At 42.4% G+C, this 15,113-nt stretch overlaps 1 protein-coding gene across 8 annotated transcripts in view; it reads right to left on the bottom strand.

Annotated features, from left to right (window-relative positions):
- KCNIP1 (potassium voltage-gated channel interacting protein 1) overlaps positions 1-15,113 on the bottom strand; it is a 401,769-nt gene that overhangs the window by 90,158 nt on the left and 296,498 nt on the right. Inside the window, exon 1 of one of the 8 annotated variants that reach the window (XM_069869300.1) lies at positions 48-326. The exons of the other annotated variants lie outside the window; for them this stretch is intronic. Within the exon in view, the coding sequence (XP_069725401.1) occupies positions 48-162 (115 nt within the window). The 5' untranslated portion in view covers positions 163-326. Of the gene's footprint in view, positions 1-47; positions 327-15,113 lie in introns of those variants that run through there. 8 annotated transcript variants of the gene reach the window in all.

Raw genomic sequence — 15,113 nt, 5'->3', positions numbered from 1 at the left:
CATTACTAAATAAATTATCTACTTGAGAATAAATAAGACAAACATACCTGAAAGAGCTCTACCACACCTGAGGATTCCTCCAAGCCATTTAAGGGCCCCACAGTGGACAGACATCATGCATACCCCTTTGAGCCTGCTCTCTTTTTGCCTCGTATCCAACATTCCTTACAACAGCACTCAGCTCAGGTGCTTATCTAGCAGCAAGAGCCACTCCTAACACGTCACACAAACACATAATTTTCAAAAAATCCCACATAACAAATGAACTTCCATAATAAAATTAACATTATATAAGGAAACCTAACTCTTGTATTGAGCAGAGCAGTGCACGTGCCCCCAAAACACACTCAGTAAGACACACTGCAGCGGAGGTATTTATTAACCGGGAACATACATCACAGGTTTAATGGAAACAGCTGCAAATAAACAACAAACAGGTGGGCTGAGTTACAGGGAGGTTTGCCCACTGGCAAACAAGCCTTCGCCTTATCAAAGCTGTGTTTGCAGCAGCTGAAACTCTTTAGAGCCTGTGCTTGGGGGTGCAGAGCTGAGAGAGAGCACTTGCTGCAGGTGTCCCTAATGGTGCATTCTTCACCCAATACTGTCCTTGCAAGGTGCTGCCAGTCACTTGGGTTTGCCAGCAGGCAGAGCCCCATTCCGCTGTGCTGCGGTGACACATGGAGCTCCTCTGCTCCTCTCTCCCCACTCCCTCTGAGCCACCAAGCACTTGCCTGCCTGTCCCCAGGCTCCACCTGATGTCTGCATGTAGCAGCTTTTAGTTTTAGCAGGGGCTCTCACTACATCAAAGAATGAAATGGATCGCTTTGAATAAAAAATTTTCAGCAGCACACTCATATCGTAGAATCAGTAAGGTTGGAAAAGACTTCTAAGGTCATCCAGTCCAACCGTTCAGAAGAGGAAAGCTTTATGGAGGTACAATTGCTGTCTGTTATCACACACACTGATTCCTCTTAAAATTCACACCTGCTCTGCACAAACTGGTAGGAAGTGCTGACTTCTGACAGGCATGTGAGCAGTTTTCATGCTAAGCAGGTCCCTAGAAACCACTGATAAACTAGAAGGAGCTGGTGCCGTCTAGTGTTGGAAGTTGTGTGGGTTTTTCTGTTTTGAGGGGAATCTTTTTTCCTAATTGTGGGTCACAATTGTTGTTTTAATGAAATAAATTTGCTTTCAGAGGTACTGAAAGTCATAAAACCTCTGAAATGTTCAGGACTACAGAAAACCAGATTATTCCTTTTCAAGTCTAGCTATGAACATGGATAATTTTTAAAAAGAATTTTGTTTGAGTTTCCTCTGCAGCTATTTTACAAGATGTTCCATAGTCTATCCTGACACTTGATCAATTCAAATCAGTGTTAAACCTATCACTTTCGCCAAATTGACTCAAAATTGGAAGTGAGCATCTTATACATTTAATCACTGGGCATAGTTCTCATAAGGGGATGCTTTGGCTTGTGAGACAGCACATGTGCTAGAGATTAACTGGAAACCACTTTTAAATATTCAGTATTCTGTATAATACCAATGATCAAAGATGCAGAGAAATTCTACTTATTAATTAATAAACCAGGCTTTAAGCCACGGATATGGAGCAACCAGAAATAGGAAGCTGTCATTCATGAAACAAAAACTGGTATTTTCCATTTCTTTTCCCACCTAGCTAATCACAAACAGTAATAAACCATGTGCAAAAAACTTAGTGGCTCTTGGGCAGAAAAATCAATGCTAAAATGACCTATTTAACCAATTGATAGTGCTTAAGTAAAGAACAGTATCTAAACTTCAGTTTTCTAATTACTGTAACAGGAAAGGTATGAAACTAGGAAAGAAAAGAGAAGGGACTCATGACATTTTTCATGTCAAACCCTGCTAGGAAGTTGAAAATCCCAGTCATATTTCTATTGGTGTTGATATTCATATCGGATTTTCCGAGCTGTATGAACTTTTGTCACAAATCACCCACAAATATTTAATTTCTTAGTGGATATTTTTCCTTGAATGGGTACTAACATGTGTACTGAAGCAGAAGGTTATAAGTTAATTGCTATTGTCATTTCTGCTCAATTACTGCCTACAGTAAAGCTGTCATGAAGGAAAGGCAAGAGAGAGAGAAATACCACCGCTAATGGTGAATTTCCTGGCTTTCATTGCTATGTCAAAACATTATAATTCTGTAATCACAGGCTTTGATGCAGAAGAGCTCAAATGGCAGAAAAATCCCAATGTGAAGCATTTTGAAATATCAGCTTAGTGATCACAAGGAGCAGGATAAAGCACTGCCTAAGGTTCTAGTAAGCTGGTACTTTAGTAAGCTGGAACTCTCAACCTAACGGAGGCCAACCTTTCCATTGAAGAGGGAGACAGGCTCCTCCAAGGGGTTTCAGAATGGCCACACTGTGTAGGCAGCAGGACAGTGGCAGGAAAGGTCAAAAGGACTGATCCTGTAACACAGGGAATGCGGCACTTCCTCCAATGGGCATTCATTGCATGAAGCCTTTCCCGGAATTCAACTTCAAGTTTGCAAAACAGGAATTCTGTCACTCAACAAGAACACACAAAGCTAAGTTTATACTCCTTTCTCATGCCTCAGGTCTCTAAATACCTTGGAGTAGTAACCTTGGAGTGCTTTTGCCAATGGAGATCAGGGCTGCTCTCTGGCTTCGTGCATATTAAAGCCCTCTCTGTTACATGATGACCCCCAACTAACAATGCTGGAAGAGATCTGGACCAGAGTACCTCTTGGGGTAAGATACATTCTCCTGAGAATGAGGAATGCACCCTCAAATCTAACTTTATAAAGAAGGATTTTCACCACTAAACCAGACTAGTGCTCCAGCGTCTTGGAAGAAAGAGTTTCCTCTTCAGGCTCCACAAATGTATCTCGTGGTTTCCTTTACACCTGTCCAGACTCAACTCTTACTATTCTGTGAACTATCTTAACTTCTAAAATAACCTCAAATGTCATGTGTTGCATATACGTCACTTCAGCAGTTTATTTTTGGCTAAACCAAGTTATTTTAAGGTGTAAAATTTATTATTAGTTTTGACCATTCTATTGCATGTATATTTCAACAGAAAAAATTCAGCACCAGTTCCAAAGCTGAATTCATCAACTCCTTTCAACCTCAATGCCATGCACTCCTCTCTGTCATTGTTCAGCCCTGAAACAAAGTAATCTGAGACAGAGAGAAAGCAGGGGAGAAGATATCATATTGTTAATGGATTGTGACAGCAGATAATGACACATCAATGTATTATATTAACAGATCCACACCTGCTCAAAGCTGCAATCATTAAGCAGCAGCTGAATCTGCCTATCCAATTGTGCACAGATCCCACATTTTCAGACACGGACATTCTTGTATCTCATTTGCAAATGCCCAAGATGGAAAGTCAGATTAGCTTTTGTTATTTTCATAGAATCATAAGGGTTGGAAAAGACCTCTAAGATCATCTGGTCCAACCATCAGTCCACCACTACTGTGTCTACTAAACCATGTCTCGAGTGAGTGCTACATCTACACAGCTTTTTAACCCCACCAGGGATGGAGACTCCACCACTGCCCTGGGCAGCCTGTATTACTGCCTCACCACTCATTCAGTAAAGAAATTTTTCCTGATATTCAATCTAAACTTCGCCTAGCACAACTTGAGACCATTTCCTCTTGTCCTGTCACTTGTTATTTGGGAGAAGAGGCCAGCACCCACCTCGCCACAACCTCCTTTCAGGTAGTTGTAGAAAGCCTCCTCTTCTCCAGACCATCTGGGGATTTTTAATCACACCAGGCAAGCATGCATACCTACCACACCTCTGCTCACGTGTAACCTTCACTTCACGTAGGAGGCTCCGTTCTTATCTGCAGAGCCCTGAATATCACATTCAGATTTGCTTTTTGCAGAAGCCCTGAGTGCTCCCAGCAACGCTTCACCAAGACACAGGTCCTCTTCTAAGCAACAGTGTTTGTTATAGGTGCATTTATATGCCTCACCAGCTCCTTCCCCTTCAGTCACTCAGACCTGATCCTTCCCCTGGAAATGAAGCATGAAACAGTGGGAAGCTCTTCACAGCTTGATGACTGTGTTTCTTTAGGTTGCTGAGCCAGATTACTAGGTGTGTGTGAATACACACAGAGCTCATTTACAAATCAGGCTGTTAGAAAACTTGGATCCAAAAAAGAAGCATCTGTGTCTTCTCTACATTACAAATACTGGCATTAGGTTGCTTAAAACTGCTTGTTTCTTTGGGTACTGGACAATAGTAATTTATGCACAGCCATTTACAAGTAATAAATTTCTCTGCTTCTGAAATGTCATGGGAATGTCAGTGGGTCAAACCAGTGGGTCAAATCAGTGGGTCAAACCGCTATCAGACTCCCTGGGAAAGGAGAGCATGCAGTTCCCAGACCAGGTATTGGAGCATGTCCAACACTGACCATTTCTCCTGTTGACTTCCCTCTCCCACCCTTCCCATTCCATCCCACCAAAAGCATTAATTCTTCCCAGGACATGAAGCAGAAATTCTTTCTGAACAGCGTAGGACACATGGAAGCTAAGATGCTTATAAGTGCTCCAGATCCCAGTGCCCAGGTCCTGTCAGTGGGGCTGGAAAAAGCATTAAATCAAACAGTACCTTTAGGAATGCCCGCAGGAGCACTGATCTAGAATTGAAAGCATCACTGGAAAGGGAAGGTCCTTGTCCTACCCTATATTTGTCACCAAGCCTGATTAAATCACTCCAGAAGGGGGGAACTAACTTGAGTGCTGCATTCTCATTTTATGACAACTCAAGGTTAGTTTAAAATTCTGCGAAATCTTATCTGAATGTCTAAAATGTATATCTATAAAAGCTATAAACTGCAGAGGGGCAGATTTAGATTAGACATAAGGAAGAACTTCTTCACTATGAGAGTGGTGAAGCACTGGTACAGGTTGCCCAGGGATGTGGTGGCTGCTCCGTCCCTGGAGATGTTCAAGGCCAGGTTGGATGGGTCTTTGATCTGATCCAGTGGGAGGAGTCCCTGCCCACGGCAGGGGGCTGGAACTCGATGACCTTTAAGGTCCTTTCCAACCCAAACCATTCTATGAATCTATGATACTATGATCTATAATATATAAAAGTTGACAATTCAGTCAGCAGTTTCTGCATAGGATCTACACTGGCTTGTGTGTTACATCAGTCGAATCATTGCACAAGATACAAGAGCTCAAAAGTCACATGCAATCCTTGTTGATAATTTGTTCAAAATGATATTTAAAAAAAAAGTTCAAGACTTCCATGGGACCAATTAATTATGTTATGCACAACTTCCTCCTGAAGACACAAACGAAATTAATTAATTGATTTTCATGTTTGCATGAAACTTACATTTGAGAGAATATTTTAATTTAATTAAGCTCTTCAGCACCAAAAGTTGTTAGCGTGATCTTAATGATCTAGCAGTGAAAGTGGAAATGAAGCACAAACTCAGCTTTAGACTGTCAAATACATATAAAATTGAATAATTTGTAATTCCTGTGATTCGAGTGGGGTAGAAATCAGAGACCTTTTGCTGCAGCACTGTATTTCTCTACCAGAAATCTCTGACAATCAAAACTACCTTAGAAGAGAGCTATATTGTATGTGCGTGCCCTGCATCCTTCAATTAATCTGATGCACTCCCTTATCAGACTGTACTTCTAATTGCTTGTAGCTGGGATTTCTAAGGATATGTGCCTGCCTCAGGATGTTATAAAAAAAGAAGCAGAAGAAAATCTCAAGAGAAAAAAAGGCCATATGCTTTCAGTCATGAGTAGGGTTAAAATATGTTGGGGTTTTTTTGTAAAAAGTCCTAGAAAATTAAGGAGCCAACATCTTGCTGTGCAATAAAGAAACAGGACTGCATGGTGGAGAAAGGATGGTTAGTTTATGTATTTGCTCAGGGCACTAAATTAAAGTTCTGCTAGTGAATTTAATAATAGTATTTCCTATTTCTGAGAGTCTTGTTTTACAATTTATGCAGCTTCTGCATTGTGTCATACAGCACATGTTCAGACAAATGCTGGAGGCTCTCATCAGCACAGTTCAGAAATCACTCTTCTGAGGGCATTGTAGTCTTCATTCTTCTGTCTCCTGCCTATGGAGCCTTTCACTGGCAGGTGACACAGGCTTCCTCATGCCTACCCCATCAGGGTGCCTGTTTTCTCTTTCTGTTCCCTCATGTGGTGGGTTCTCCTCACAATCTCTGCACAGCGATGCTGTTTTTCAAACTGGATTTGTTACCTAGCTTCTTTTCTAACATACTAAACCTAAATATATCATTTCTCAGTGAGTGAAGTGACTGACGGGATTTACAAAGGATGTTAGCTCTGAAATACTGCACTGTGTCATGGTTTGAAGAAGCAATTAGACTTGATATAGTTGGGAGAACAAATAATCCCAAAGCAGAAAGCATGCTTTCTGTTTTCGATGTAAACAAACAAACCATAATAATGATTTTCCAATATACAGATCTAAATCATACACACTGTTTCTGCTTCCATATTATTTTACTGCATTGCTTAATAGGAAATATTAGAAGTGAAGAGCTGTCACCAACTGCCACTGAGCCTGCATCTCATCCTTTCTCATGAATTATCAGACCTGCACAAGTGCAACATTACAGGATTTTTAAATGCTTAAAATAGGCCATTTACTACTTTCTCCATTTGGCAAGCAAGTTAGTTCTGCAAATATTGCAATTGATTCCAGTAGAGAAGAGAGAAGTTGGAATTCTTTGGTATGACCTTCTCTAGAAGGGTTTTCTTTGCAAAAGAAACTTGTCATCACAGCAGTAGTTCCAGCTACTGTACCAAATTATCCCATTTCCAGCCAAAACATCACATCTGTAGTTTAACCTTCTTGGCTTAACCTAAGATCACTTCATTTTCTCCTTCAGCATCATTTAGCCACTTCCCCTTGCAATCCCCAGAACCTCATGGTACTTACGGTTCCTACCACATTTCATGTCCCTTCATACCTCCTCAAATGCCCTTTCAGCTTTTTCTCATTTCTAGTCAATTCACTTCTAACTGATCTTCTGGTCTCCTGGTTCCTGTAGGTCTTGGGTGAGTTTTCTCTCTGCTTATGCCCTTCATGCTGCAGATGGTTGTGTATGCTCTTCTCTGTGACTGCAGAGCTACCCTAACAGGCCCATGCACAAAGACTGCACCTCAGATCTGCACACAGATGTGATAGTCTGAGGGCAAAATACCCAAATGTGCATTGCCTTGTTTGTCCCCTGAGGGCAGGCTCCATGCCAACTTCCACCGAGTGTCCAGGCAGAGCCCTGAGGTACCTTGCGTGCAAGCCGAGTGGTCCCTTCTCCTTTATCCTTCCTGACAAAACTCCAGAGTCAATGAAGACACCGCAGACTGAGATCTTATCTACCTTGATGCTACTGGCAATCTCTTGCTCCAGAATACAGGAAAAAAAACCAGCAACTGTTTTGTTTAAACATTTTTATATCATAAGGAAGATCAGCTGGTGATGTATCCTACCCCTTTTCAATTTGGTGTCATCTTCTAGATCAGAAAGTTTCACTAGAAACTTCTTTTCAGCTAGAAGCACCCCATTGACTTCTAACACCTTCTGGTACAGCATGGCAGGTCTGGTAGAAAATATGGATGGTGGCTAATTGACCACTTCAAAGTAAAGGAAAGATTTGCTAAAGATATCCTCAAAGTAATTTTGGATTCAGTCATTTTCTTTTACTTCAAATAAAAGCATGCAGTTATAGTAACGTGCCACAGAGTTCACAGTAAATGTCAGTGGATGCTATAATGAAGCCTGCTGTATTTGCATATGCAATTAATAGTGCATACGGCAGCATTCAGTTTGTTAGTTATCTCTTTAAACAGGGCTCAGTAATCTCCACTTCAAGAAGTAACACACCATGCAAAGCTTTTAAAGTGCTTTACAAACATGTTTCATTAATCTGCAGTTTCTTCTTGAGGTGCACATTATCATCCTTACTCTACCGATGGAGAAAACTTTGCACAGGGAATTAATGTACAATTTTTCCAAGGCATTTAATGCTTAACCCTTGATAAGGCTTAAAAACCTGGTTGCACATCAAGGTCCCAGAAGGAAACTTCAAAGGTCCAAACACTAGGAAGAGAAAAAACTAAGATGTGAATATTTCCACATGAGGAGAAATCAAAGAGAGTGGAGCTAGTTAAAAGAGATTGAACATATGGGAAAGGAGGCATAAGCAACCAAAGCACAACTTGCCAGTGCCTCTTCCCTCTTCATCAGGGTTCAAAAGAAAGCCGCAAGTGGAGATGCACTGAAATTCAAAGACAGGTCTTTTAAAAACGAATCAATACAGTGTACAGCTACCGCAAACCCATGACGTCAGGAAATCTGTGGGGCCAGCCCTGGGGACCCAGTGCCAGCTGCAGAGGGAGGTAGGTGCACTGTCCCCCACTCCCATCTCAGCTGCAGCATCTCCCCTCCACAAGGCTGTAGCTCTGGCTCAGACTCTGCACAGGCTGTGGGAGAAGTTAAGATGAGCAGCAGCTTTCAGTGAGCTCCCTCAACAGATTGATCATGGCTATTCTCTCCAAAACCACTCGTTCCCCAAACAAATGCAGCATGCCTTCCTCCTCCCTCCATCACCCTTCATAAGGGTACCAACAAGAGCAAAGATATACATCCCTGGATGTATATCCCTGGAGGTGTTTAAGGCACGGGTGGGCGAGGTGCTAAGGGACATGGTTTAGTGTTTGATAGGAACGGTTGGACTCGATGATCCGGTGGGTCTCTTCCAACCTGGTTATTCTATGATTCTATGATTATATTTGCTAAAATACTATATGTTGCTGGCATTAAACCTGCTTCAGGTTGTTAACAGACAATACCTCATGAAGGATTTGGAAAGTGTCTCACAGATAAGAATATTAATTCACAACTGTAGGGAAGGATTTTATACTTTCCTTTTAACCTTACCACTTCTCTTCCACCTAGGTTTCCTACTCCTGCCTCTGCAGTTGTCACTGTAGGAGACATTAGGTCACCAAGGAGAAAAACGCGAGAGGACTGACTGCATCTGTGTCTTTCAGAAGAAGAGGAGGAACAAAACAGGCTTGCAGCCAGGACTGTGTGGCTTGGACTTCGCATCCAACTTTTCCAAGTGTTCTGAAGAAGGTGATCTGGCCTGCTGCCATAGAAGTTGTAAGGAGAAGAAGTATTTGATTGCTGTAAGTATTTGGAATCTGAAATCAGCAGGAAGACTTCCTCAAAGATAAACAGCTGAAATTCATACTGTAGGAGAAGGTGCTAGCTAGGAAAAAAAGAAACCTTGGTTCCTATTGCAGTTGAGACTTGAATATTCCAGACTGCCAAATCAGGAAGATAAAATGACCTTGAGGAACAAAGACAGCAGCATCTAGGAGGTGGTAATACACAGACATGCATAGAAAAAGTAGGGTATTCCAACAACGCTGTCAAATTCAGGACTTTTTTCACATAGGATCTGGAAAAAAAAACCCCAAACCAACTAGAAAAGGAGTCATTCAGACTGAATTGTAACCAGAAGTCTGGAAATTGATAAAATCACTAACACAGGATCAGATATTTTAACAGGGAAGGAAGAGGTTAGAAGATCACTAGATAAGCCAGAGGTTTTGAAGTTGGCTGAGCCTGGTATAATTCATCCTCGGCTGATGAAATCTCAGGGCTGTTAGCAGTTATTGGCAACCCAGTACTGAAGAACAAGGGTGAGATGCAGAAGACTGAAAGAAGATAAATACACATCCTGCCTTCACAAAAGGTGGAGATGAAGAGATGGGGAATTAGATATCTATCAACTTAGCTGCAGTTCCTAGAAACAAATAAACCCAAACAATTGGTAAGCAGAGACAAAATCACAACAAAGTGAGTGGCTGCCTGATTGGATCTGTTCAGAGTAATTGGTGTCAAACCAATCTAATTTCCTTCAATAGCAAGACAATAGATTTTGTGTCACATCTTGATTTCTCTAAAGCTTTTCACAGCATTTCATCTTACTTCCTTGTAAGAAAACACAGTCTGGATGAAAATACTGAGGGGTGGATGCAGAACTACTTGAAAAACTACTCAGAGTAGTTTCAAAGGTTCATTCTCAAAACAGAAGATGTAAAGAAACTGAGTCTTGGGCGGGGGGGCGTGCACCTTAGCTTTGGTATCAGTCATTATGAAGAGCAGATGAACTGGTGTTTTTACTGGGTTTGCAAATAATACCAAACTGAGAGACGAGGAAAATAGGTTTAAGATCGCATGTAGATTTTAAAAAATATCTTAAAAGTTCAAGTCTGAAAACAAACAAATCCAGGTTTCTATTCAGTAAGAACAAATATAGTAATATATATCTATACTGGAATAACCATCTGCACATATGTGGAGTGGCAGAGAATTTTACCAGTATTAAAGCTCCATAAAAAAATCCAAGAGCCATAAAGGTTCAAAGTCCATCAACAGAATCATTTGTTTGGAAAAGACCTTTAAGATCATCAAGTCTAACTGTACCTGTCCCCTAGTAAACCATGTCCCTGAGCACCTCAGTTATCCATCTTTTAAATACCTCCAGGGATGGTGCCAGTGCCAGTGCCTGACAAACCTTTCAGTGAAGATTTTTTTCCTAATATCTGATCTGAACCTCCTCTGGTGCAACTTGAGGCCATTTCCTCTAATCCTATCACTTGTTACTCAGGAGAACAGACCACCTACAACTTGCTTGTATGTAGCTGTAGAGAGCAATAAGGCCTCCTCTCAGCCTCCTTTTCTCTAGCCTAAACAACACCATTTGTTACTAAACCAGTCAAATGCTCTTCTAGAAGTACAAGCACAGAGATAGCTTGCAAGACAAATGGAAAAGCTCTTCTACTCTTCTCAACACTAACAAGGCCTCAGCTGGAGTACAAGATCCAATTCTGGAGCTTGCACACCCAGAAAGGCAGAAGCCAATTAAAGAAAGTCCAGAGCAGTGAGAATGATCAATAGTCTAATAAACGAGACCTAAACAAATTGAGGTTGCTCAGCAAAGGAGAGACCAAAAAGAGTCGGTAAGTACACAAAAGACCAGTTCAGAGGAAGAGGTTAATCTATTCTACATGTCCTCGGTGAATAAGAGAAGTAACAAGATTCAGGTTTCGCAAGGAAGAATCAATTTGCTCTGAGGAAAAAGCTTTCCACTGGGGAAGGTAGCAAAGCACTGAAATAAATTGCCTAGGGAGACTGTGGAGCCTCAGTGTTGGACAGGTTTTATGAACAACTCTGAAAATAGCTGCCAGAAGCCGCCTTCGGGCAGCGATGTGGATCAAATCGGGTCCACAGGAGTCGGTGCTCTCCCGATACCTCTGCTGCCTTATGCCCACACTGCAGTCTGCCAGCTCCCTTTCATGCAAAACACGGGAGAACAACCAAAAGCAAACAGGTATTCTGTATTCGGTATGGAAACTGCCTAACAAGGGCATCTTCCCCTTCCCTGCTGAAGCCTTTCCACAACTTTCATGTCTATAATGTCCTAAGTGCTAAATCTCCATGCAAATCTGTGGCCATTAAGGGATATTAGGTGATGTGGCAGATAAAATTCCCAGCAAGAACATGCAAGGTCACACAGTAAGTCAGTGACAGAGCACGTAATGCTGTTTCCTCTGGCTCAGGCACTCTTGCAGTTGCCAGCTGCTCACTCTCCCCTCAACTATTTTAATATGGATGTACAAAGTTTATTAACCTCTCTCACCAGACCAGAAAACTAAAATCCAACTCCAATTTTCCTGAGCTGCTCAGGAAGTTATTGCTATCTTGCTCCATGCATAAATTTAGAATCAATTTAATTTTCTGGACAGTAAATTGTTAATTAACTGAGTTGAGGCAATAGAGCTAGATGCTACAGAAGTACAAGCTGTGTATCAGCTAGCTGCAATGGTCTGGGACACATCCATCCTGACTACGCTCTACTAGAATTAACAACCCCCTTATACCACAGCAATTAATTATAAAAAGTACCTGTTTGTATCTCTGTGGGTCCAGTTCCCCATACAATATCTTAATACAAAACCATGCTCAGCAATGAATTGAATTCTCCCCGTGTTCCTGCTGGCACACCCTGGACACACTCCTGGGTCACATCTGGAGCTAACGTCCTTCTCCTGCAGCATGCGTGTGGCCAGCTTCCTGAAAGCATCATTTATTAAGAAGCACCCCACTGCTGCAAAGACCTCAAATGCAACATAAGTGCATTTTTTTCCTGCTTTCCTGGATTTTGGTGCTTTACTAAGTTTGCTACGTAAAATCCTGCAAGCATTCTGGAAAATAAATGCTCATTGGGGCAGCTGGTGGCTTCTGACTAGAAAGGCCTGGGCTTGGCATCAGCATTGTCCCTTCTTAGGCCCCTTTAGCTGTGCTCCTGGCTACATCTGGAGTCGGCCAGCAGAGCCCCTGGGTGCTGCCTCTGGGCTCATCTATTCCTCCCGCTTCCCCTTTCTATTTCCGTTGCCTGTGTCCTGGTTTATGGTGGAGGGTGGCTGTCATTGCTTCAATTTACTGAGAGATTTCTTTATCATTTTGCATGCATGTGTATTTGCGTAATGGCACGCTGTGGAGTTCAAAGCTGTTTTCTCGCTTTCAAAGTAGTCCTGGCGTGTAAGTTGTCCCAGGTCTGATGTGCACCGGGCTTGTATTTTTGTTCTTGATTGAGTACTGCTGTGCTATATTCTTTTTAAAACCCAAGCTATTCTAGGAGAGATGTATAATTTAATATGTTCAATAGATTCCTTGTCAGGCATTCACGTACAACTTCCTTCATCTTGCACTCAGATGTTTGATTTCCACAGTAATTGGAGTTGCTGCATTTGTGTTTACTTTTAGGACCTATAGTAAATGCTGTTTTTTTTAGCTGAGAACTATTAAAGCATTTGCCTAAGTCTACGTAGCCTACTATGTAGGTTTTCTGAAACTTAAAACGCGAGTTTTCAGGCAATTCAGAACCCTTTTTTACAGAGGGTATTAATGTAAAAATTAATATAGCCTGAACACTAAACAGTCAAACAAAAGCTCTTCTGTACACAGTAGCTGTGGGCACGCGGTGTGACACTATTAACCTGCTCTATGGTCAGATGCACAGCATTCAGTACACCAGCAATGGGCCAGCCCCAAGTACCCAGAGACCAGAAGAATAACTTTTCCTACAGGTATTGCTCTAAAGCCCATTCACAGGCAAAACTGACCTCCTTATCAAAGAGAAAAAGAAATCTGAAGATACAGTGCAGGATACTGCCCAATGGCATGAGGTTTAACAAGGCCAAATGCACTTGGGGCACAACAACCCTATGCAGTGTTACAGACTAGGAGAAGTCTGTCTAGAAAGCTGCCTGGAGGAGAGGGACCTGGGGGTGTTGGTTGACAGCAACTGAATATGAGCCAGCAGTGGCCCAGGGGGCCAAGAAGGCCAATGGCATCTTGGCTTGGATCAGAAATGGTGTGACCAGCAGGTCCAGGGGGGTTCTTCTCCCTCTGTACTCGGCACTGGTGAGACCGCTCCTCGAATCCTGTGTTCAGTTCTGGGCCCCTCACCACAAGAAGGATGTTGAGGCTCTGGAGCGAGTCCAGAGAAGAGCAACAAAGCTGGTGAGGGGGCTGGAGAACAGGCCTTATGAGGAACGGCTGAGAGAGCTGGGGTTGTTTAGCCTGGAGAAGAGGAGGCTGAGGGGAGACCTCATTGCTCTCTACAACTCCCTGAAAGGAGGTTGTAGAGAGGAGGGTGCTGGCCTCTTCTCCCAAGTGACAGGGGACAGGACAAGAGGGAATAGTCTCAAGCTCCGCCAGGGGAGGTTTAGGCTGGACATTAGGAAAAAATTCTTCACAGAAAGGGTCATTGGGCACTGGAACAGGCCGCCCAGGGAGGTAGTTGAGTCACAGGTGGACGAGGTGCTGAGGGACATGGTTTAGTGTTTGATAGGAATGGTTGGACTCGATGATCTGGTGGGTCTCTTCCAACCTGGTTATTCTATGATTCTATGATTCACCTTCAAAACCTTCAGGGACAGAGCCAGTGTCCCAAGGAACATAAGAGCCGTGAAGCTGATCTAGGACTGCAGAAACCAGAAGTTGTGAAGGTAGGAGCTGTAGAACTTCGGAAGCCTAGTCCCCCCATCTCTACCTGCAAAACTGAAATCAAGGCAAAAAATCCTCTTGACAAGCATTATGAGACATGTTAAGGACATGTGGAAATTCTTAATATTGGGATGGGAGTGGCCTGCCATTCCATAACTAAACAAACAGGCTCTTCGCTTCAGCTAGCTTAACCAGCACATTACCTAGTTCTTCATTTCAGAACAAGTTTCCCTTCCTACTGAACACATGTGGGAGATCCAGAGCTGCAGGTAAGCAGAGACCTCAGAAGTAATAATGGCTTAAAAGACATGGCTTCAAGAAATCATACACATAGCCCACTTTGTAGTTTGTCTCTGATGCTTGCATTGGTGGTCCCCAAGTTTCTTCTACTAGTCCCATCACACTTGTTTTCTTTGTTCTTCTCAACAATATGTACATGTCATATCTGGGGTTGTCATTTGTGCTCCATACTCACGGTAGCTGCTTTCAACCTTTTTCTTTGTATTTAAAAAGCCCAGCTGGGAGTTCTAAGCAGTGGAGCTTAAAAAGATGCTTTTAAAATCGAAGTAAAAGTGCAAACAGCTGCAGGGAGCACTACTGAAACCTTTAGAAGGTGGGAAAGATCATAAATGCTCCAGTACAGCCTGCTGATTCACTGAGTGTTCATGCAGAATGCAAACCTGCACTCTGTATGGCAATCCTGATCGGCTTGTTCTGAGCAGGACTGACCACAGGATTTTCCCAAACGCTTTTGCAGGGACAAGCTCGTGGCAGGAACTTGGTTCTCACAGCATTCCCAACTATACATCAAACTCTCTGGTCTGCATGGTGTTTCTGCATAGGATCCCCAACTTTTATAGAACCATAGAAATATAGAATCATTTAGATTGGAAAAGACCTTTAATATAACCTAGTCCAACCATAACCCTAACACTGCCAAATCAACCACTAAAACATGTCCCCAAGTGCCACATCTACATGT

This window comes from Phaenicophaeus curvirostris, chromosome 15 (genome assembly GCF_032191515.1).
Source record: "Phaenicophaeus curvirostris isolate KB17595 chromosome 15, BPBGC_Pcur_1.0, whole genome shotgun sequence".
Classification (NCBI taxonomy): domain Eukaryota; kingdom Metazoa; phylum Chordata; class Aves; order Cuculiformes; family Cuculidae; genus Phaenicophaeus; species Phaenicophaeus curvirostris.
Note: the sequence above shows the minus strand (reverse complement) of the source record. Positions and strands in the feature narration are given on the sequence as shown.